Source organism: Pezoporus wallicus, unplaced genomic scaffold (genome assembly GCF_028554395.1).
Source record: "Pezoporus wallicus isolate ANWC-B61680 ecotype Strahan unplaced genomic scaffold, APGP_CSIRO_Pwel_v1 contig_3952, whole genome shotgun sequence".
Lineage (NCBI taxonomy): Eukaryota > Metazoa > Chordata > Aves > Psittaciformes > Psittacidae > Pezoporus > Pezoporus wallicus.
The window spans coordinates 4,004,866-4,030,117 of NW_026635034.1; the positions used below are offsets into that span (position 1 = coordinate 4,004,866).

At 45.8% G+C, this 25,252-nt stretch overlaps 1 protein-coding gene across 5 annotated transcripts in view; it reads right to left on the reverse strand.

The window, feature by feature from the left end:
• Positions 1–25,252, reverse strand: part of NTRK3 (neurotrophic receptor tyrosine kinase 3) — a 207,527-nt gene that overhangs the window by 116,030 nt on the left and 66,245 nt on the right. For all 5 annotated transcript variants that reach the window (XM_057422390.1, XM_057422555.1, XM_057422309.1 and 2 more), the window contains 3 exons: positions 22,292–22,315; positions 21,487–21,557; positions 19,623–19,725 (listed from right to left, as the gene is read on the reverse strand). In XM_057422390.1, the coding sequence (XP_057278373.1) occupies positions 19,623–19,725; positions 21,487–21,557; positions 22,292–22,315 (198 nt within the window). The remainder of the gene's footprint in view (positions 1–19,622; positions 19,726–21,486; positions 21,558–22,291; positions 22,316–25,252) is intronic.

Sequence of the window (25,252 nt, forward strand, 5' to 3'; positions counted from 1 at the left end):
CTGCCTGCATTTGCTTGGACAGAAACCTCAGCCATGGACTCCCATGGATGTGGGCTACCAGGAAGGCTCCATCCCTTCCCCACCCCACCCCAGCAGGGCAGGAATTTCATCACACAAGTTCAAGAAACAGCCAAAATGGACTGTTAATCTGTTCCTACAATTCAGGAGCTGGGATATTGGACCAAAGGGAACTCGTGGCTGGTTTGCAGACTTGATTGCGTGTCCAAACTAACGCAGCAGAGCACAGCTGTAATTTGTCATATGCCACCAAGAACACAGCATGCGCAGCCAAAATGAATGTTTTTTAGAGGTAGTGAGATAGCAGAAAACAAGCTCAGGCCCAAGTGACTTCATGGGCAAAGATTACTGGCTGCAGCCTGCCCCAGCCTGTGCGCTGCACCTTGGTAATCTTTGAGGACTGTGCTTAATGTCGTGTATAGGAGAACAGCATATTCCCTGAGTGCAGCTCAATCTCCTTTAGCAGAGTCATTTGGTTCCAACAGATCTGAAGACCAATTCAAACATCACGGCCATAGCGTACATGAGGGGAACACAGGGCAGGGATGCACGAGGCTATCACAGCAAAGGCTGCAGCCAGGGAACAGCATCAGCTCCAAAAACCTCCAAGAACTGCTTGTGTTGCCTGTCACCACAGAAATAAATCACTGCCTGTGCCTCTCTCCACACACCATCTTTCTTACTTTCTTCCACTTGTTAGTTCAAACTCAGCCAAATTCATTAGTTTAGGTCACATTTATGGATGACACATGCTGTACAGCCACAAAACAATACTTTGGGTGCAAAATATTCTTGCTGTTTCCATTGCAGCTGAGGTCACAAGAAAAACAAATTCACTAGGACCTAGCTGGTGGATACTACAGCTTTGTTTCCAACCACAAAACATTCCTCAAAAACAAGGGCCAAGGAAGCGCTGTTGTTCTTTAAACGTTACATTTCTCACGGGCACGCACTGGGTTATTGAGTGTAGGGAAGAAAAGGGAAAGATTTTGTTCCTGTTTGGGGATTCATCTGGCTGCATTTCTTTTCTCATCATAAGTTTTGTTTTCACTTATATTTTATTAAAACACCCAGAGGCCTTTGGGAATGGATGCCCAGGAATAAAAAAAAAAAATGATATTAAAATGAAATTAAAAAACACCAGCAGCAGGATCAGGATTGCTGCCTTCTGCATGTGTATTTTGTCTAGAATCAAGACAAGGCTCAGCCTGATCACCCCCACTCACTCTGACGCCACTGCCATCCCCCAGATTGGTGTACCCAACTCACCCAATACCACTCTCCTTTGAAATAGGGAAGTTCTGTTATCCCCATACCTCTCAGACCTGCCCCACGGCATCAGCCTGAGCAGTGAGATAGGATAAGCCACGATGCCTGGCAGTATCGAAGCAGTACGAAACAGTGAGGAAAATCCTCTCATGCTGCTGAACGCAGCTGAACACAGCTCCCTCCTCCTGCCCCCTTGGCAAATTACCGGGCTATTGTCACTAATTATCAGGCTCAACAAGTGAAATGGTGCAATTTGCTACAGACACCTGGAGAACCAATGCGGAAAGCAGCGCTTGGTGCAAGGAGGCTTGTGGAGAGTGGAGGAGCCTTTGGGGCAGGGTGCTGTGGGGCAGCCCCACAAGTGCCAGGCCCTGGCACAGGAGGGGGTCCCACAGGTGGTGATGTTGTGTTTGCATCTCAGAGTGTTTGCCTTGGTTTTTTTTGCCTGATGTTTACTTCAAGCATCACACTCTGAGGGCTTATAAAGAGGATTAAGTGGTGAGGAGGTCTCACAGAGTTAGGAGGAATTAATCAAGCGGTAATCAGAAAGGAAATTAATCTGAAGAGTTAATTAATCAGCCAAGGCAGGGAGACTGCAGCCAGTCGTCCCTATCACACCTTCCAGCTTGCTATTTCATGCACTGGCACGGCAGCAGGGAAGGGAAAAGGCAGTCCAGGCATGAGAAGGCAGTCCAGGGATGCCCAGCCACCCCTCCACACTTTCTAAGGAAACAGTGGAAGCCCAATAAGGCCAGGAGGTTTCCATACCCCATCCCACCATGCAGGGACTTCACTGAGGATATCTCCACCCTATGGGATGAGCACTTGTCATCTGCCCCCCTCAGCCCAACTCAAAAGCTTCCAGAGGCTGAGGTATCCATTTCAGAGACTCTTCCATGCTTCTCTCATGTCTTTCCTTTGGAAATGGGATCTAGATACGCAACCCACAGTTTTTTTGATTGCTTAATCGATTCTATACACCCCACATTCTCCTTCCAGCATCCTAAATAGTCTTTTTATTTCTCCACTGTTCAACTGTTCTGAATATGCACCACTGGGGATCACTGCCCCTTCACTCTGGCCTAGCTGTATTTTATATATTTAGCTTTTCTTTTTCTTAATCTTTTCTTATATCACGTTCCCTGCAGAACCTTAATCATTTTAGTGGCTCTTCTCTGAATTTCTTCCAAAAGGCATCAGGCAAAACGCTTTGCTCTTGTCCCTTCCAGATTGCATTTTGACTAATGCCTGTTTCCCTTGGGATGAGACATACCTTGCACAGGCTACCTGATTGGGGATGCTCAGCCTTCATCACATCCTGAAGCACTCAGAGAAAGACAACTCCCCAGTTCACAGGGACTGTAACACAATGCATCTTTGAACATACAAACCTGGTCCAGTTTGCAAAGACATCCAAAATCTCATTAAGTTCACCATTATTATTATTATTATTAGAGTCTTTTTATGCATAGACATTTTAATTGCCTCGATGCAGAGAGCAGCTTCTATTGTGTGTTTTACAGACCGTAAGCAAAGGTTCATCTCTATGTGCTGCCTACAACCTGCCTCCAGAGAGGTGCAGCCAGTTGGAAGCCAAGCCCAGGGTGCAAGGGGTTATCCAGCAGCCCCAAATCAGAGCCTTCAAAGCCCCTTCCTCAGAGGCCAACTGTACCCATCCCTTCTCATGGTCACTCAGTGATCACCAAGGTGCTTATAGGGGCTGCTGCCTTCTGTAAGGTGAGCTCAAACCTCACAGCACAGCTCAAACCCAAGACAGCACAGCTCAGGCAGATCGTGTTATCTCGGGAAACAACAGTGTCTTCCCCCAGCATCCTCAGGTACCTGCCATGGTGATTAGGGGAACAGCACAGAAAGCTCCCAGATCACCCAAGGCCCCCACATCACCATTACCTTGTCTCTTTTTCCTTTTGATACATAAAGGTTATTTGCACACATCCTCTAGAAAGAAAAGTAACCTTGAAACAGAAGGGGGAAAAGGCAAAAAACTGCTGTTATTGCCTAAACAAAAGCTAAACTCTGCAGGATCCAGAGAGAACGGAGAGCTCCTCCAGAAAAATACGTATTTATGGATATCCTGACCCAGAGAAGCAGCTCCTCGTGGATGTTTTTGTACAGGGAAAACCACGCTCTTCTCCCAGCCGCCTATGCTGCCTGTCTGTAAACTGCAGGATCCATTTCATTAGAACTCCCTTCTCCTGTGACTGGTGATTATAAAAAATTGATTTTAATAATTTATAGCCTGCCCAGCACCACAGTGCTCTGACCACCAACAGGTATCCAAAATGCTGGTTCTGATCTGGAAATCTCTCCATTCAGAGCCAGGGACTCAGATACCTCAGCAATCGATGAGTCTCGGTTTGGTACCCCAAGAGCAGAGATAAAAGAGGTGCTGCTGCTCTTCTCCACATAGATAATAATAATGCCACAAAGAGGGCACTTCAACAGACAGCAGCTCCTTCTTTTGATATCCCCTTCCCCTCCCACCTCCAACAGAGACTAAGGTATGAAGATCTAGTCCCTGGGGCGGTTGCCGCTGTGTACTGACTTTTAGGGGTGCAGTGCATTCTACTCTTGCTTTTCAGGTGGCAGTTCAAAGGAAAAGGAATTAACCCCTTGCACAGCATCTGAAATCACTGCAGGAGGACCCCCACAGCGTCCCCGGGTCACACAGAGTGGGAGATGTACTGGTAAAACACTCTAGGGTAAACCGAAAGAATAAACACTGCACATATACAAAAATACATAAGCATGGATATAAATATGAGCAGATAAACGCACACCCCCTCAAATGATGCTATCAAATGCATTACTACCCAAATCCCTGCAGAGCAGTAGACCATCTCAAAGGTCATATTAGCGTGGAAGTAATGTAATCCCATTACGCAGACTCCTTCTCCCTCTCTTAGTTTCTATGTTGATGTTTTCGCTCTTAATTTCAAACACCAGCCGCGTATTTCATGGCCCGGCCTGGGACTGCTTTGCTCAAGTGGTAGTAAACACATGGCTTAATTCACTCCTTCGCCAGGAAAGGAAAAAGCAGCTTTCCCTGCGTGAAATACACACGTCCACCAGCTCGATGGTCGACGCAGGGCGTGCTGAAAGCTGCCGGAACTAACTCGTGCTCAGGGAACAACCGGAGCGCACGGGGTGGGAAGCAGAAAATCCAGACATGCTGCTCTTGTCGAGAGAAAAACATCCACATTGGCAGCACCTAATTCAGCTGCCAACAACGCCCCGCACAAGCCTCACCGGAACTGGGGAGGCAGCTTAATGCTTTGTGCTAAAGGGTATTTGCTCATGCTCCAGGTGAGACACGGGGTCAATAGGAGGAAAGATGGACAGTGGTTAATACTGGGGAGGGAGCAGGCAGGGAGGGTGAAGCAGCCAGCAAGGAAAGCTCCCGAGAGGGAGGATGGAGAATAACGCGGGCAGGGACCACCATGGCCACTCTGCCCTATGGCCAGCAGTCCTGGTCCACACAGGTTGTTTGTCCTTTGGAGCAGAGAAATCTTGAGACAGTTGGGCCCTCAGTGCTGGAGCATGTAATATGTCCTAGAAATCTGGCTCCACTTCTCCTGTCCAAGCCCTAAATCCACCCCCATGCTGTACATCAGCTTTCTCTATTTTCCCAAAGCTCTTCTGCCCCCTCCACAAATCTTCCTGAAGTTCAGGCCATTGCTACTTGTCAATTCACCTCCTGAAACATCTCCAAACTCCCTTTTTTCCCTTTCACTCCCTGCAGAAGGCAGCGATAATGTAACCTCCTTCACACCTCATCTCTTCTCTAGCTGACACTATAACAAAAAAGTTTAGTAACAATCTCCAACAAAAAGCACAGTGAAAGAGCGTGGGAAGCACTTCTCATTGGCAGATGCCAGAGAGATCTGCCAGGAATATGCATCGCAAAAGACTCTGAGCATACACTTAGACTTCTCCCAAAACCACTTTGCGGCAAGCCCATGCTGTAAGAAGGCCACAAAGGTGGTCAACAAGCACTCCCAGTCTTCAAGATGATGCGATGATGCTCAGGACAGCATTTCAGGATGGTTTTCTCCTCAGCATGTTTCATCTTTGGGTCTCACAGCCTTTAACCGGGTCTGATGGATGTCCCATATGCTCACTCTGCAGTCAGTGGTGAGAGATACAGTTCCAAAGGCTTCTGCATCTGCCTAATGAGGAGCCTACCCCTCCTGGACAGCTGTGGAGGGAGTCTGCAGTGATTAGTCTCATTAAGCCTCTGAGAAAGCTACTCCAGCATCAAACTGATGAACTATCCAAGGCAGACTTGTTAGCAGAGGATAAATGAAAATCCAGGCTTGGTATTTTAACAGTCTGCAAGGCGTCATTTCTGCTTGGATGGCCCTTAACCCTTGCATGTTCCTGATGCCTCATTTGGCTGCTGGTCACAGCAGGGAGCAACTCTTCTCAATGCCCAAGCCTGTCTCTGTCCCAGTCTGCTCATCAGGACCATACAAACTTACTCTCTCTGAGTCATGGTGAGCAAAGCTCTCTAATGAAACATTTTATTAAGTACCATCCTCTGCTCCCATCATACATACCTCAGCACTCATTAGACTTTAAACCCAGGATTGGTGAAACATGAGAGAAAATTTCATCAGGATTTGTCTATTAATTCCCCTTGCTACTTTCTAAACTGCTATGCTTAGAAAAACACTGGCACAGTTGTCCTCAACTGGTAGCCACCAACAGAGTTATCCACCAGCTGCTTTTCCAGCAAAGCTCAGCTGATCTGGTAAGAGAAGACCTTCCCCTAAAGAAAACACCACTGGTAGGCCTTGGAGCTGCTGTCACAACTGATAAAGGCTGGAGCAGAGGCGGACCACCAGGTCCTCACTCCTCCTGAAGTGCACACACTGTGCCTCCCTGCCTCCCAGCCCACATTTCCTGTGTCTGCAGAAGAAGAAAAGGCACAACCACAGCAAAAGCCTGATCTGTGCATTTGTGATACACCCCAGGAACAGGGATAAACTGCCTCAAGCAAGCTCATTTATTTATCCCCTAGGAGCCAAAATTTACTAGGAACATTTCCCTCAGCCTACAATTTCTAGGAGATTACATCTTGATATCCTGAAGGCTTTCTTTGGTACCACAAAGCGTTTGACCCTCTGAGCCTCAGCATGCAATGCTGCCCACAGTGCTCCTCCTCACCCAAAACACATGCAGGAGGGTACACACCTATTTCCAGGCTCTGGACTGATGATTTTAAACTCAAATCTTCAGTCCTGTAGTACGTAAATCAGGAAAGTACCAAGATGATTTTGTTGAACCTGATCTGAGCGTGATGGAGACATGAGGTCAATAATGGCAGGCTGCCACAGTTTAACCTGTTCTACACTAGCATAGGACAGCCTTTGGCTCCAAAGAGATGGGTTTGTGCATTCTGCTTTAGTTTTATTGCTTGATCAAGACACTTGTATGTACCTTCTCAACAATTTAAACTGAGAGAGCCGTGCTGGATTCAGTATCAACCAAACCTCTTTATTGTGACAACATCCTTCAGCAGAAAGTCTCAAGCACTGCAACACGTACAGCAGAGCCACATCCATGGGTAACGCATCTCCCATAGCTACTGTGCTCACTAGGCCAATAAAAGAAATCACAATTCAACCACCAACTTTCCATCTCCCACACCGCTAACCAAAATGGGAAATGCTGCTCCTTCATCCCTCCAGCCTCCTCCTGCCTTCCCCATTCACACCCTAGAAAAGACGCAAGCACTGCCTCCCCTCCTTCGCCACTGCTCAAGGCACACCAGCACTTAGGAAATCGTCAGTGCAAATTCCAGCCAAGATAATTTATCCATAAAGTCTGCCCAACAGACAAATCTCCCTCCTAGGCTCTGCAGCTCAGTGCAGATAAACAGGCACATACCACCAGCTACTAACAACTTCATAAAGCATCTCCCTACCTTTATCTCCCTGAGATACCTCCACATACGCCCATGCTCCTGTGTGCACAAAGCACTGAGTGGAGTTTCCTCCTTCCCTACCTGCTTTGGTAATGGTGACATGAAGCATTAGGCTGTCAAATAAACACCTGGCTGCAGCATCGCCTCTCCGTCATCCTTCCTCATCCTCATTCCTTATCTTCCAACAGCAAACTGCACAACGCCTTTGCATGTCATAAAGCACCATGCTATCCAAAGCATGCTGTAGACAGTGATAGTGCAAGGGCCATCAAGTTTTCAGGAGGCTCATATGCCACGGAAGATAGCTCAGAGGTCCTGAAGCAAGCGGAGCTTTGTATGTACTTGGCAGCTTAGCACTGACATCTGAAAGCAAAACACTTGGAAATGTCTCCTGGGAAAAGCTCTCAAGTGCTGGGTTCAGGTTTGAAGGTTCTCTGCTAAGAATGGAAGATGTTAAAGGACCTGTAATTTGCAGAAAAGCTTGATGGCTTCAAGAACCACATATGGGTGAAAAAATAAAGTCTAAGGGCAAAGCCTGATCGAGGGAAAACGTGCGGATTTTTAGTAAAATATTTCGATTTAGTAAAAGACTCAATCAACTGAATTTCATTTCCCCTCTCTTAACAAAAAAAAGCAGAACCTCATTCTTTTTTGGCAGATTAATAAAAAGCCTGCCCATACAGGTGGTCTCAAAACCACTGGCTCAAACCCTGCCAAAGCTCTGGCAGGAACAAAACCAAACCAAGCACTATGCCCTTTGCAGAAGCGTCCCTAAACCCAGTGCAGATTTTAGCTTCTCTGTTGGGATGCGCTCAAGAAGAAGCAACTTTTTTGGGTGTGACCTGAACACAGCACGTTCAGCAGCACTTAAATCAATGCCTTTACCTATACAGATCAGGAGGTAGGAAGGTGCCCTGCTTTACCCTTGCAACTTCAGTTTTAATATGCCAGGGTGGAATACATGTGCTTTGCTGATGAGGGGGTTTGGCACATGCTGACATCCCATTAACTCCGGTATGATGTTAATAGACAGTCACAGCCAAGAAGCATTACTTGAAATCTTTAAGCAGCAAGAATAAGCCCAAATCAGTCCTAAATACACCAGCAGTAAAATAAACTTAGACAGAAATGTAGTGAAGATCATATATTTTGTTATTAAGAACTAAATTACAATATAAAAAATGGGGGAGAAAAACCTAAAATCCAGCTGCCCTGCAGCATCAGAGTGGAAGGGGATTTCTGCAAACACCAAGAGGTGAAATCAGGCTGTATCTAATTTCAATTTCTATCACAACACTTTACATCAAGGGAGATTGAGAGCAAACAGGAGATAGAAGAAATAATCATCTTTAAATTAAAGAAAATAATCATAATAAAAAGAGAGAAAGAAAATGAAATAATGGTCAAAACAGCTAAACTAAGTCTTACTGGAAAATTCAGCAATATTTCCTCTCTTCGTCCCATGCACCAAGGGGACAGACCTGCAGCAGTCTATAGCAGCACTCAGCAGCCCAAAAGGCATGAAGTTTCATTACCAGATGTTGCTACCAATTTAATTCCAGGCTGAGAAACTTGTCAAGGCGGTAAATGCTCTGTAAGTCTGTCAAGATATTTCCTGTTACACACATATATGCACACATCTTGTATTTGTTATCCTGGTTGATGTGCAGAAGAAATTAATAAGCCTAACTTTAAATTTATAGTAAAAAAAAAAAACAAAGAAATACTAAGAAACAAATTATTTAAGAGCCTAAATGAGAGGATAAAGCAGTTGGTCTATGAAAACAAATCACACTGAACTACCTTCAATGCCTTATTTTCCCCGGATTGAATTACAAAATTAGTCAATGACAACTGTAATATATTTGGGCTTAGTAAAATATTTGATAGTGTCTCAGAAAAAACTTCCTTGAAGAATTAATTCAAACTGACTTGGATATGAGCACTGCCATACAACAGTATTGATAATAACAGTAACTTTGATTTATGTGGCTCTTCCCTGTTAGTGCTGGTCTGGGTGGCACAAGCCTGGCAAAGCTTTAACCTGGGCTCACCATGTTAAGGCTGGGTTTATCTAACATCCAATCTTCTCAGAATCACAGGTTGAAAAAAAGCTTTAAGAACAAGTCCAACCTTTACCACGGCACTGCCAAGTCCACCACTAAACTGTGTCACTAAGGGCATCACTTACACTGCTCCTGAACACTTCCAGGGATTCCAGCAGTGCCCTGGGCAGCCTGTTCCAATACCTGACAACCCTTTCAGTGAAGATTTTTTTTCCTAATATCCAGTATAAACCTCCCCTGGTGCAACTTGAGGCCATTTTCTCTTCTTGTCCCATCAGTTGTTACTTAGGAAAAGACCAGTCACCTTGTTAAGTGGCACCAAAGGCACAAAATAGATCCTGGACCATTGTTACCTCAAAATTATGGAGTTTTTCTTTACTTTTTATAATATCAGACATCTCTCCTTCATAAAGATTTTATCATTGCTTAGTAAGTAGGACAATGCTAATTATTACCCCAGCATCAATCAGAAAAAGAACACACATTGCTACAAGCACTTTGGATAAGGACATGCTTTGCTTATTCACACAGGCCATGCACCTGCTGACTGTGGGAAACCCCAGCTCTCTTTCCCTCTTCCCAAAGCAGGACTGAAGCTGGAACCCAATAGAAGCACCGCAGCCCCCCCAGGCCTGACCCAAGAGCATCCCCGTGTGCCAAGAAAGCAGACCCAGGCAGCAGCTCCCACAGAGCTCTGTAGCCTGGGAGAAGAAGAGGCAGAAATCAGCCCCCAGGATGGGGATCTAAATCTCTGCACTGCACGGTGAGCAACACACCTCAGCCCAAGGGCAGCAGCGACTTTACCTGCCTCCCCAAGTGCCAGCTCCACTTAGCATAATGATTATTAAGCCCTGTCAGCAGATATGAAACCAATGGATGCAGCTCCACAGGCAAGTGCTTCGAAAGCCGCCGAGACACCTCTGCTCACCGGCTTTCATTATCCATCTGGAAAATCTTGGATGTTACAAGAGCTTTTCGAGCATCAACACGGAATTGTTTTGTCAGCAAAAAAAAAGGGCCAATTCTCCCCTGCCCCAACCCCAGGAGCTGTGTCTGCACCACAGGCTTCTGCAGCCAGCATTGCATCAGGACACCAATGCCATCACACTGCCCATCCCAGAACAGCATCAAGCATCTCAGCCCATGCCGTGTGAAGCTCTCTATGAAGGAAAACAAAGTTTTTCCTCTAACACCAATTCACAGCCTTTTGTCTGAATCTTTACTGCATTAAGCTGGAAGAAACTGCTATTTGCTGGGGAGGATGAAGCACACCCTGGGACAGAGAGAACATGGAAATGCAGGTTCACTGGCACCAGCTCCTCCTATAGCTGGTTCAGGTGGAATGAGAAGCAAGCCAAAGAAGTTTTTTTTTTATCTGAAATCTAAGCAGACCCATCCCTTTTCATTGCTGTAACCGTATGGGTTTTCATCCTCTGCAGTATTTGAAGCTGCTGTGCTGCTTTGGCTCGAGTGGCATCAAAGGCAGATGTGGCAGAACCACCTCACCAGAGGCTGTGCTTCTCAATGGGGCTCAGATCAAAAAAGGCTTTTTCCTTTTCTGCAGGGAAAACCCCTCTCTGGTCACAGAATGGGGCCTTTCAGCAACATCAGAGAGCAGCCAGTGGAGCCGCAAAACCACCCCAACCCAACACCAGGGTGTGTATGATGCTGGGCTGCAGCGTAAGGGTCCTAATGAAACAGCCCCTTCCAGAAAAGACTGGTAACTCCTGCAGATGCTGGGCTGAGGAATTATACCAACTGAAGACCACTGTCCCAAACAGAAACTGCATTATAACCCTGCCTATCAGGCACAAAATAAGAAAATCCAAATGTGATTTACTCCTCCTGTGCACAAAATACTACCCAGCCGCCTTTGTGTACAGGCATATCTTCTGGTCCATTGATTTTTAATAGCATAGTTGTAGATTGAAATGAGATGCCTGAGAGTCAAACAGGGTTCTGCACTGCTCCCACCTTCATCAACACACACCATACACTGGTGCTGATGACAGTTTCTCAGGGCTGCCCAGGACACAGGCAGGTTTGTTATAGCACTATAAGAAATAGAAGCTGGAGATGGAACAAGCCCATCGGATCATCAGATGCTCCAGTACTCCCTACAATTTACTTCCTCAGTGCTTTTGACAGTCGAGGCTTGAACAGCCCAAGTGACAGCTCCTATCAATTCCCTTGAGAGTCTATTCTGCTGCTTCCAAATTTCTAGGCACTCCTTCAAGCACATTCAGCCCAAAACAAAGCAGCACAGTTCTCTTTCTTCTTTACATTTGCCTTCACAGCTCCCAAACCCTTCCCTTGCCAATACTGCCATTCATATCACAGTCACCTGTCCCCTGACCAAGAGCAAAGCTCTGCTGCTCCAGGGCTTAAAGACAGAGTGCCAGATCTCATCCCTTGCTAAACACAGCATAAATGAGTAACAATTCTACAGCAAGCCAAGAGGAAGAGGTGATAAACTCACCAGGGACATCATCCCAAAGGACCATTTATCAGCATTAACAATAGCAAAAACCTTTTTCAGAGAATAATTGGACAACTGCAGTACAGACAAACTACAATTAAATTACTAATTAAAGCCCTTTTCTACTTTCCACACTGCCCTGCACCTTAGTAAAGCCACATCAAAGTTGACACATAGTTGTCTGGTTGTTAGCTGCTTTCAGAGACACAAGACAGCGCAGAGGACACAACGTTTGTGGAGATAATGTCTCTTCATCAGGTTAGTTATAGTGGTTGAAAAAATAGCTTATCCTGCTGCTGTAGATACCTGTTCTGGAGATAAACAGAATTACTCTGTCTCTGTGCTGTCATTCCTGCGTCTTTCACTAAAGCAAAGCCACATGAAGACAGAAGAACAGACAACATCAGGCCAAGCAGCAAACACAGGAGACAAGGAGCGGGCAAGCAGGAGCATCATTGCCACAGAAAGGAGTCCCCTGAGGATTAGCACCTTCTGCATGGTCCTTGGGGTGACTGAGCCTTGGTGATTTCATAGCTGTGGAAAAGATGTGTGCAAGCAGTTGGACGGGGAATTGGGGAAACTCAGTTTCTCCTGAATGGTGAGTGGATGGAGGGCATCTTCCTGACCCTGCTGTGCAAGGGAAGCAGCCATGGCTCATTCTCATCTTCTCCCTCCTCAAGGTTGCGCCCACCACATACACAAAAGCAGAAGCAAGATGAGCCTGAAACAAGGATGGCTTCAATAAAATCACTTAAAAAAAAAAACAAATTTCAACAACTTTCCTCCACCTCACTTTGTGCTCACATCGTGCTGAATCACAGGTAAGGTAAGGGTCACTCGCACAGCTTCAAACACTGCAATGTGACAACCACTTGGGAAAGTCAGGGGTGAGACTCCTGCTAGTGCAGAACTGCTCTGGGCAAATGCCAGTCGTGCCATGGGGCTCCTTTGGGGTGAGTGCTGCATCTGGGGTCCAGCATCCATTGATGATCAGAACGGCTTTGTGCCCTTGTGAGCAAGGGAGGTCACCATGGGATGGAAGATCCTGCAGAACGTGATGTGAAGGAGCCTTGGGGCTTCCTGGTCACCTGAAAGCTACTGACCTGACTTTTTTTAAATGCTTTTAGTAGCTGCCTAAAATAGACACCTTGGTTTTGTAAAAGCAGCTGGAATAGATAATGGCTGGTCAGTGCACTTTACATTTCCTTTATAAATAATCTCTTCATACATCTCAGTGAGGGAAAATACTTTATTTCCAAGTCTAAATAAATCCTGACCTTCTGTGCTAACCGTTTCTCCTGCAGGGTCATTTGATGCATGTCTCCAGCCAAAGGCAGCTCCTTGCTCCTTCAGGCAGCAACAAGAGACAGCAGCACCCCATCTTTCAAAGCCTTCACTGGACTAACACTATCTGGGACCAAAGACCAAGGGGTGTGAGCATTAACTGCTGCAGTGAGCACAGATCTGCCTTCACAGAGAGAGGAGGCAGAAGCAAGTGCCTTGTCACAGCACCTCTCTATATACTTATATATGTCAACTACACAGTGGGGAGGTGGGATCTCTCAAAGGTTTGCCAAGGAGCCCAAGGGCTGTGTAGCAGCTTTCCATTGCGGCCACCATTATAGTTATGGACTGATGGCTTAGCAGAGGGTAAGGCACTTAGCGGCAGTTCTAAGAGCTTTATGCTTTGTCACCTTGAAGGCACTAAATAAATAAATATATAGCACAGCTCGCACTTGAGCAGAGTATAAACAGGCATTTATAGAAAGAAGCCCCAGTGAAACCGCATGTCCTTTCAATGCACTTCACAGGCAAAAAAAAAAATCAAGTAATACTGAGCACAAGCAGTACATCGAGGGGCTTTTCAGGCAAACACAAGGATACCAACAAGGAAAAGCCCCAGCTTCCAACAGCCCCAGAACCGTTTCTGGGGCTCAACCCCTCAGCACCACTGGGCTCTATGCATCACACACCCGAGCTCAATGAAAGCAACAGCAATCTGTTCCTACTTCCAGTTCATTAGTATTGCTCACTGTGCATCCCTCAGACCCCGTGGTTAGCTGTGGCTTTTAATGTATGGCTGCTTCTCTCCCGTAGCCATGCCAGGCTGGCTGATATCACTTCACTCACTCTTTCTTCCTGCTCCTGTTACATGGCAGGCTCCCAAGAGGATGAAATGAAAGGGCCCTGATCACAGATTTCTCCTCAGCAGCTAACCCTTAAGGTGCAGGCTCTCCAAGCTGCAGAGTGTTTGTTCATGCCTATACAACTACAAACAAATAATCAAGGAAAAACAACCAATCCATGATTATAGTCAGGCTTAGCCAAGGCCAAACACGTGTCAGAATTAAGCCTCATCTGAAAGGTAGGTCATGGATCTTGTATATTATTTTTATCTCCCCTTTAAAGCTGCAGCAATAATTGCATATTGAAGAAGGAAAGAAAAAATAAAAGAGAAACAAAAAAAAAACCCAAATCAACAAAAGCAAAGAGCCAGGCACCCAAGATATCCTTGCAGGAGCTGGTCCTCTTGAATCAGAATCCTAGAATTGTTCTGCAACTGACTCAGCGGACAGTTACCATCTGTTTATGGAAAAGAATGTTAATAACTCCCAATCATAATCAAATAGGCAACCACTTTAAGTACCTATTAACTAATGCTAAATTACAATGGAAGAGCTCTGCAAGTACTTCTGACATCCACATGCGCATCATCGGTGCCAGCGCTTTGATCAGGGCTATTAGAACAAATAGCAAGTGCACTGAGAGCGATGCGATTCCTCACACATTACACAAAGCGTGGGCAGTATTTATTTACTGTTCTTTCATTTCTCCCCCACCTCCTTGTTGTTTCTGCCTATTCAGAGAGAAAGCATGAACGTGCGTGTGCGCAGATGTACACACCACCCACCACAGCAGACCCCCAAAAGCCTGGCCCCTGTATTTTGTGTTTCTGTCCTAGGCTGAGCTTCCATATGGATTTTCTGATGCCTAGAGAGGTATTTCCATCAGTGGGGCACCACCCGAGTTGTCATCCTCTATTTAGCCCCACTACTTCCATGATGACTATAAGGGCATCTCTAAGCCTTTTCCCCATCTCCTCTGGGTGGAATGGGCTAGCAGGTCCAAAAGCTGCAGCAGAGAAAGGGAAGAACCAGGCAGGTAGAGCTGTGCACACACACTCACATGTGCACAGAGAGGCAGCGCGATCACACACCTTATTTCTTTAGGAAATCAGATTAAAAAGCAATCGACTCTTCACCAACTGTAACCAGGTCTGAACCATTAGCTGGCACTGCCTCCATCCGAGGAAGAAAACCTCATTTGGAGAACTCAAGTAGTTTTTAATCTCAGAGCTTGGAAAATAGTTCATCTCAGCAAAACAAGAAGTGCTTTTGTCTCTGCATTTTCTCTAGCACCTTTCTCCTAATATCCCAGCAAACTCAATTTGTTTGTATTTTGTTTTTAAAGTTGTGCAGCACCAGGAATACATCACACAAATATGCATGAGCACACGTTCCTTATCCCTAGGCACTTGCAGATATAAGAGAAAACAACCAAAAGGAGCATCTATTTCAGTCCATCAACTTAAGCATTTATATGGCATCCATCACTGCGCCATGTGAAAGTTTTGTAAGTCCCGGGACTTTTCTGTGCTGTTATTCTTCTATGAAATTTCATTTTGTTAATCCTGGGACTTGTGTGTGGCTTTTTTTTTATTACATTATGAAATCTGATTTCCTGTCATCTGCTGGGATTAAACTTTGATCAAAAGACAGCCCAGAAGGCGAGGTGTAAAACCCTCCATCTCTAGCACATGGTCAGGGAACGCAGGACACTGCACCCAGAGCAGGCAATGACTGAGCACAGGATGCCAGCCTCCTTACTCCCATGTGATTTATCCCACCCGCTCCCCTGGGACATGGCAGTAAACCCAAGGGCCCTTACTCCCAGTTTTTTGCACTGTAAGATCCTATTCATCTTCCCACATGAATACAAGGCTTTAAAAAGCATCTCAGCCTCCCCTCTGGATACATCAACCTTCAGCAAGTGGTTGCAGCCTATATTTGCAGCTTCAACGTGTCTCAGTTTTTACATTCACTTTTCTCTGTGGTTTCCCTCCACTCTCTTCATGTTGCCCATGTAACACCACAAAAAGGCGCTTTGTTTGCCATTTCCCTACTGCAGCCACCACCCCAGCTCCAGTGACCCCCCAGATGCTTCAGTCCATCTCTATTCCCCCCAGCTACTGGAGTCAAAATCACCAGGCAGCCAGAAAAGGGATCTGACCTCTGCCATCCCATGCTAATGAATTTCCTCTTCGGAAGGAGCAGGAAAAGGCAAGAGGGATGGCAGAGAGCCAGCCTCAGTGAGCTCAGCCACAGGACATCAAGGAGCCAGGAGCACAGCGTGTCACAACCCCCTTCACAAGAAGCTTTTGTTGATGCCACCGCTCCAGCCCATTGACAGCACACTTGGCAGCACAGACTTTTCCACCACTTGGCTGTTGGCTGTATCAGTAGCTGGGTCATAACCAGAGCAGTGGTTCTGCCAGGACTCGTGCAATGCTCCAAGGGTGTGTGTGCTACCAGCCAGAGGAGGACAAATGTGGACACATCATCCTCTCATAGTCCCATATCTCATAGACTCATAGTCTCATATCCCCCAGCATACATGTGCCCCAAGACACAGTGACTTTCTTCCCAGCAAAGGCAGCTGGGATGCTGGACACTTGGTAGCCCACTTTTAAGCCTGGCGGGCAACCCAGCACGGTGGCCAAGGGGGACATTTCAGCCCAATGTGATATCCAACTTTCTCAGTCCAAGTTCACCTCTCTCTCTGAGATCAACGATCTGCTTAAAGCTAGGAAACACAGAAGGAAAAAGATGTGCTCAGAGACTCATGAGGTGCTGTGGGTAATGTGTCCAAAATGAGCACATAATGCTCTGTGTCCATGACAAAAACAACGGGAAAAACCTGCTCCTGCAGGCCTGCCAAGATGGGATTTCAACAACAAGTGGCAACATATCAACTGGCGACAAATAGCTCCTGATTCAGGGAATCACACACTTCCCCAAAAGACACAGGGGGCTTGGGGTTTTTTTCTTAGTAAATGATAACACACTGTGCCATACAGGATGGCTCCTGCCCAAGAATTAGCTGATAATGGGGGACCCAGAGGGAAATGCTGGCTAAAGGCGATTTGGAGGTGGTTGCCATCTGCACTGTCCCAGACAGGGTGTCAGAATAAGGCAGAACCTATATGTGAGCCCCTGGAAAAGCAGCTCAGGACCACTCACTGAAGTGATTTGATGATTTGGACAAAGACATCACCCCATGAATAGGAAGTCTTCAGGGAGAAGGAAAGGAACAGTATCCCACTGGTGGAGTGAAAGAGGAGGAAAAGACATCCAGCACACACAGTAGAAACACAAGCGTCAAAGTACCATAGCCAGACTGGGACCATCCTGTCCAAAGGGCAGAAGGATCTGCAGCCTCCAACAGGGAGCAGAGCTTAGGCACTACGAGTAGGCTGCTCCTGGTTGTGCCTGTGACACTTGTGGCTCATTAAAGAGCTATCTCCCTGGTTTACAAGGCTAGATGAGCTCCATCTGCCCGGGTTTGAAGATAGGAGTTTTCCTTCTCCTATGAGGAAGGCCTGTCTTCACTAATGAAGATTCAGGAAGGGCTTTAACCCACACATTCTGAACAAGACTGTCATCTCCTGGGTCAATCTCGAGTAACCGATGATGCAACAACACTACATCAAGCGTCTAGGAGGGATTCTGCCTTAGAGGCGTTCAGTCTGTATGGACAGGCGAGGGTCGAAACGGCAGGCGACAAGGTGCATGGGAAGCTGCAGATCCAACCTTGCATGTGGGCGGACCAGCGCATGGGTCGCTCGAGATTGCTCAGGAGATGACAGTCGTGGTCGGACACTTCCTGATTGCCTAAGCACCCTCTTTTCCAACCAGATTTGCATATCCCACGTGCCCTTTGGTCATCATGCTTGTAGTAAGTGTGGTTAAAGCCCTTCCCAAATCTTCGCTCATGAGGCCAAACCATCAATCTCCCTGGTTTTAAAGATGTGTTTCACTTCTGTCAACTCCACCACTCCAAGCAGTGTCATCATTAAAGCTTCCAGAAACTTTGCAGGATTATTGTTTCATATCAGAATTGGAAGAAACACAGCATGGTGAGGAGGAAAGCAGCCTTTTCTGCCTAAGCACTTTAGCCTCCCAAAAAACCGCACACACAAAGGCCCATCACAGCACTCCTCTGGTTTCTGGGAATGAAAAATATCCACTAACACACTTATCCAAACACCTCTGAGCACATACACACATCTGTTCACCAAGGCTGGTTACTCACGTAAGGCTCATTCCTCTTTGATTCCTCCACTAGGGTCAGAAGTTACTTTTCCTTTTTACATTTGTATCTCTAAGCGCCATCAGTGGCAAATGCCCAAGCACTTCCATAGCGTTCTGACAAATCCCTCCAGAAGGCACATAACATCATCACAATTGTACAGATGGGGAAATTAAAGCAGAGACAGAGGTTAAAACAGCTAATTGCCTGTGGACATTAAGTGAGTCAGTAGAAGAGCTGGGAATTGATCCCAGGAACCGTGTCTTCCATTCCTCTACTCCACCCACCAGTCAACACACCCTACCAGATGGTTCTTATCATTGGACATATGGACTAAATATTGCTAAGATGGTGTAGAAGATTCACTATTTGATTAAGTGTCCTGTCTTCCATCTCCATAGGATGCACAGGGGAAACTCCAGCCAGAACTCCATCTGGACCCACTCAGGAAACGTCCCCCTAAAGGAAACAAAGCCCTAGGCAAGCACAAACGTTCCCAAATCTATCTACCTGCCCTGCAACACAGACCCCCGCAAAGCCAGGGAATAGGCTGCAACTCAGAAGCCTTGGAAAAAGTTCATGTTTGTCAAAGCCTGGCTTCAAACAGTGTATGCATGAGATGCCAGTTAGGCTGGTAACTGCTTTGTCATTTGAAGGCTCTTCCTCCAGCCTTCACTGGGCACCACCAACCCTGCCCAACTAGAGATACCAGCAGTCACAAAAAGCAGATGGTATGCAGGCATTTACTTTCTTCTGGCATTAGCTCTATCACATCACATCACAGCACTGGTGTTGGCAGGACAGAGACCCCAGTTCTGCCTGGAAAACATCAGATGCCTTCTCATTTTCCAATTGCTACACCAAGGGTCTCTGAAATAGCTTCTAAGGTGGTTATTCATCACACAGAAGAGAAAACCTTCCTGCAAAGAGGCAGCGAAACAGACTTTCCACATCACTGAAAGACAAGTCAGCAATTGCTTTCCCAGCATGGACCTTAGAAACTTACAGCAGCATCTCAGTCCCCATTCACAGACAGGCACAGGATGGGTCCACCTGCCTTTCCAACAGAACCTAAACCAATTTCACGTCCTTCTGGGAAAGGATGCATCATCAAGTCCACAAAAAATATTTCACCCAAGAACACGCTCTCCTGAATACAACTCCGTCTAGAAATGGCTGGAGGGAGCAGACTCAGAGCTCTTCTGGGCAACCTGTACATGCAGTTATGTACTGACAAGCAAAACACATGCATACTTTTGCCCAGCAGAAGCACAAGACGTGAGAACCACCAGCCTATATATCTCCATTACTCTCTCAACAAACAGAAGAGTGTTGGACAACATTCTCTTTAGAAGGCTTTGCACCAATACTGACAATGTAGGAATAAAACCACAACACCTTTCCACGTGTGCTATAAGAGCCGGGCAATCCTGGAAGGTGCCTCCTGCTAAAGTAAAGCGACTGCACCTACCTTTCATCCCGAACTTGGACCGCCGGCCATACTTGTTGATCATAATAAAGAGGACGACCAAGAGGACACAAGCAAAAGCTGCCAGCCCAACCGCTATGGAAACCTGAAAGGGAAAAAGCCTTAGAATCAAGACAGAGGAATTTAGGAGTCTAGATTGCAAACACAGCACCTCCTTGCCAAGTTAACCTTTCTGCAGGCTCATACCATCTGCTGCAGTCCTGTGGATATCAGCTGTGGAAGAAAACACAAGCTAAAGCAAAGGGCTCTGGCACAGCTTGGAAGAATCACAAGCTGTTTGCAGGACAGGGAGCTCTGGGGTGTCCCTATCTGTGATGCTGTTCTGGCACCATTCCCTCATTCCATATACCTGTGGGGAAGGAGGACCTCTGCTTCAATGCCTGGGGCTCTCCCTTTATTGAACACATCATAAGCATCTATTTCCAACATCCTCACTGTGCCATGATGTCGCAACACTAAAGCTATATTAACCTGAGCTGGGAACACACAGGAGCAGCAGAAAATTCATTAGAAAGAGCAATTCAGTCTTCATCCAAGCATCCCTCAGGACGAAGAATGAGAGAAAATACCACACACAAAAAGAGATTAGAAGAAATTAGGCAGAACTTTTTTTTTCACCCCTTAAAACATTTGGTTTTCAAAAAAACCATAATAGTTCCCTATTTATTATCATTTTAGCAGTAAATATTTATAATGCAACAATGTCCAAAGTCTTTCACTGGAACCGTGGTTCCACTATGGCAGTGTACAAGCAGAGAAAAGAAAATCTCCTTGCCCTAAAGGGTTTACAATCCCAGGCTTATTTTAATATTTATGAATATTTATTCCTTCAAGTCTTTGCTCGAGATACTTTTATTACATTGATGTAAACAACAATTTCTTTGGCATCTGTCCAATTGTTCTCCTGTACTAGGTCTTGTGATGCATTTAGGCTTCACTTCCTTTTATAAAGCTGTATTCTGCTGTAATAGAAAATACATCATTTAACCAAGAAAAAGTAATTTCATTTTGCAGCCCCTTTCCCTGCCCCTGGTACATTAGTTACAATATTTTAAAGTGTTTTATTTTACCACGCTCTATTTTGATCCCCCAGCTTGTTTGCTGTGCTTTATATTTAATAATCAGTGCACATTATTACTCCAGTCCCACTCTTCAAAGCTTTCACTTCAGTTATAGGAGATTTTCAGTTGGGCAAGAACCGAAACAAAGGTGGATTGAGTTTTGTTTATTCTGTTAACGCATGGTGGGTTTCAAGATCTGAACACACACATAATTAGAGCAATTGTGTAATGTGCTAATTCCCCCCTGTATAACACTTGTATGCCCTGGTTTTGTCTTTATCTACCTGGATTTGACAGAAGAAAGACAATGTTGAGATCTGACAAGCCATAGGCTTTCTTTCCTTTTTCATTCCTGGCATGCCCTGCAGAGCAGGAGAGAGGGCAAACCGGCACTGACAGAATTGAACCAAGCTAAATCTGAGTCCCTCACAGGGCTAAACTTAACAGATCAATAATAGGCTGAAACACACAATTGCCTGTTTATTTGTTCTCTGGGTGCTATTTTTTTAGAGTGAGAATTTCTGACCCTGCCAGCAGCGACTTCACAGGATGCCTGATTTTCAAAGAGCTCCCTGGTTCCACACTGCAGACCAAGAGGATCAGACGGTTTGTGTCAGTATTTTCTTGCCTGACACAAGCCATAAAATCCTTCTGATTGTTGTCTTGAGTCATAAAGGAAGAGATTTTCTTTGCAAATACCTCAAAACAACACAGGAATCTAAATACTGAGTCATTGACAACAAGAAATGCATGCAAACAGTTCGGCAGAGGAGGACAGGACTCACCCCAAAAGTGTCCTCCTCCGGTTTGTGGGTCACAGTGATGGGTGGGGTGGGACTCACTTCATAGTCACCGACTGAAACCAAAACACCAAAGGCAGAAGGTTTAACATGACGCTCATGGAACTCCAACACCAGCACATCCCCAGTGGCAGTGCCTGACCTAACAAGATCCAGTTCACCCCTAACAGAGGCTGCAACTTTCTATTTCAGAAGGCACCAAAATCAACCATCAGATAGTTCCTTATGCATAGCAGCAGAGAAAACACAGGCCAGGACAACACTGATGTCACTCCAACCTTACAAATGAGAAACATTTGGGTGCCTGATATCCTTGGGTGGGTGATCTCCACCCCTGAGCCATCTCTCAGAGCTCTCAGAAATGGGCTAAGTAGGGTTAAGCCCAAGACTGACTCCTGATCTGAAAAAAAACAATTGCTTGACTGGTATAGTGGGATGGAAGAAGAGCCTATAGAGGAAGCATGTTGTAAATGGGCCAAGACGCAGAACTGCTTTGGAGACTGGCCAGCCTGCATCTAGTCAAGACCCCTTCCACTATACCTCAAACAAACGTCATTTCCGCTATAGGACCTTCTTCAGGACATCACTAGAGGGAAGTTAACATCTTCAGGGCTCTAGAGATTACCCAGCTGATTGAAAGCTCCCCAGCTATCTTGGCTTATGCATGGAGAAGCCAGAGCTTTGTGCAACCTCCACCAACTTGCTTTCAGCTTCCTTATTTTGACTCCAGGAGCATTTAAGTCACAAAACCAAAACACCCACAGTATGCAAAGGGCAAGGAGACACTTACTTGAAACAAAGTTGTCCGTACTCTCTGTGGAAAGGACAAAGAGAGAAGCAACACAGTTAGCAGCACAGCAAAGGGAGTCACACTTGCAACGCACCTCAGACACACTCCATCACCCCAAAGAGCCCAGGAAACCAACTTCTCATGTTTTGTCCTTTGTAAAACTGTAACTGGAAATTACAGCGCATGTGCCAGCAGGATATGCTGGAAAGCACAAGGGAAACTGCAAGGGAGAGAAGGAGATGTTGCCTTGCATGGCAGTGTTCACCCAAGGACAAAGTCCTACAAGGATAAGGACCAACCCCCAGGGAGGAAAGCCCAACCTGGGACAGGGGATTAGGGGAGGTCTCTTATCATGAGCCATTCAGAAAAGCTACTAGCATCTGAACTGGATATGGAAGCTGTGGCCTCTTGCCAGAGACAGCCACGTCAGTCCCTGCTGTCAGCATCTTGACTGCTTGAGTCTATTCCATAAAGCTCCTTCAGCTCTGAAGGTGGCCGAGGCCCCAGACAATGAGGTCTAAAGCTCTCAGTGACACTCAGTTTACATAGCATGAGGATAACGTCAGCTTTCAATTCACTCGCCCATGTAAGAAATTGAGCACAATATTAACTGGAGTTTACACAGCTTTGCTGGCAGGGAGCTCCTGGAAGGACGCTGAAATGTTCACACTAAGGTATGGGTGAGGTTTGGAAGGGAAGTGTAAAACAACCCCCAGGTGACAAACACTGAGTTCCAAATGGGGAGGAAAAACTTGGAAAAATATTTTTGTTTCAAGTCACGCAGAAGAACTTTCCTTGACTTTTCTAGCAAGGGGAAAAAATAAGGAAAAAAGAAAAAAGAGGAAGAAATATTTCACTCGGAGACTTTTCTCTTTTTTTTTCCTTATTAAGGCAGACAAAGTCTAGTTGTAAAATTCTCACTGCTTCTACATTTTCCCTTTCCATTATTCTCTGCTGGAGTAAACAAATTCAACAGAAACCCACAAAAAGTTTTTCCCACTAAATCCTGGTTTTTTGAAGTATAAAACTTAGCCAAGAAATCTCTGGCAACTTGAGTTCCCAAATAACTGAACACTTAGCACACAGGACGTAGCAGGTACTTTAACCTTCGTGTATTAAACAAGGAGATGGTAGCCTGTGGTAGAGATGCCAGTGACAACATGCAATGAGATTTTTACCCAGGGTATGACACAAATCTATCCTGGGAGCCACTGCCCTGGTTCCTAGAGCCACGTCATCACAAAGAATCAGGGTATGGCATGGGACATATCTCCCACCTCCCACCCAGCTTCTAACAGCACATTTCTTTTCTCAACTTGGGAAGTACAAGCTGGTACAGTACCAAGAGATTGCAGACCAGGGGGTTCTAAAAACCATGGTCACAGGTCCTTTTCTATGTTATCAGGAGGTCTTCCAGGCATTCCACTTTCATCAATTAAGTCTATAATCTTATCCTGGGTCATGACAGCAAAATCCTAGCACATGTGAATAGCTATAGGCAATAAGCTTCTTTAAGGTTCCCCAGTGTGGTTCATTCAAGCTGTGGCATTTTCTGGAGTAATATACCTTCAAATGGGAAATTATGAACATTGGCTGCACTGAGTGTTAATGTCAGCTGTGGCAGTGGAAGGAGCAACCAACTTCAAGGAAAAGTAAATTACACCCTGCATTGGGCTGCCAGGATCTGCCAGGGTGAGGAATGGGTCAGGACTTTGGATCAGAACAAATAAATGGGTCAGTTCCTACTGAGAGATGGTTCAGGGTCAGTAAGTTCTCCATACCAACACCCTACACAAGGTATGGGTGAGGGTACACTCACAAGGGCAGTGTTTTACATGTGGTTCACACAATCCCATTCTCCCAGAGCCTTCGACACAAAAGGTTCTTCAAGAATCAATGTCCCTTCCCACTTCACAGCACGGCTCAGATCCATTTCCACAGTCAGCTCTCTGGAACAGGAGATTTGCCCCCTTTTCTGGAGGTCCAGCACCTACTTAAGAGCTGCCCCCATTTGACAGATGGGGAAATGGAATCATAAAGGTGGGACCTGACAGAGCTGAGATTGCAGACCTGCGCACCTCTCCTCACCCACCTACATTTGATAAGCTGCTCTTCTGCCCTGACAGAAGGAAACATAAATAAGTCAGATAGCCAAACAGGGCATCATCCTGGAAGCCAGAATACAAATTTTCCACTCCCATCCATATCAGCTCATTTGTTCAATTGTCAGATCTTCAAGGCAGAGATTTGGGTTTGCATTTATGATATTTGACCTGTGGGAAAACTCTATGTACATATATGGCGTGATATAAATAATAAATGAGAGTACTGTCGGTATTTTTCTATATTTAGCAAACGCCCTATTTTGCTGGGTTTTCTTGGGCTGCAGGGGCCAATTTAGAGCTGCCACTTTCTCATGGCATCATTCCTAAAGGCAGCAGCATGCACAGATTAACTCCATAATGGCCAGCAAAATGCCGGTGTTGCAATGCCAGAGGGCAGGCCAAGACCCTCTATGCTCCTATAGAGTGGACATGTCACCACAAAAGTCCCTATTGCTCTCTCCAGAGCTGGTTCTTCATGTTCTCAAATGTTGTGGGGTTATTTTGCAGTTAAGTTCTGAATCACTAGGGAGTACAACAGGGAATTCCAAGCAATCAGTTAAGAATTCCCAGCAAACTGCTGCAAAGCAGCTAACTGAGCCATCACATCTTTTGTAGACCTGTCATCCTGGCATTGCACATGTCATATTCAGAAAGAAAACAATCCTGACACTGCTGCATCCAGCTTTAATCATTTCACAACTGCAAGCTAGAAGGAAAAAAAAGGGAAAAGCTGCATCACTTCAAAGGGATTTCTTTAGCTTACAACTAGCAACCACACGGAAGAATACTTTCTCTCCAAAAAGCTGGGCATCCTCTTTGGGGTACCCCAGAAGAGATCCAAAATAATTGACCAAGC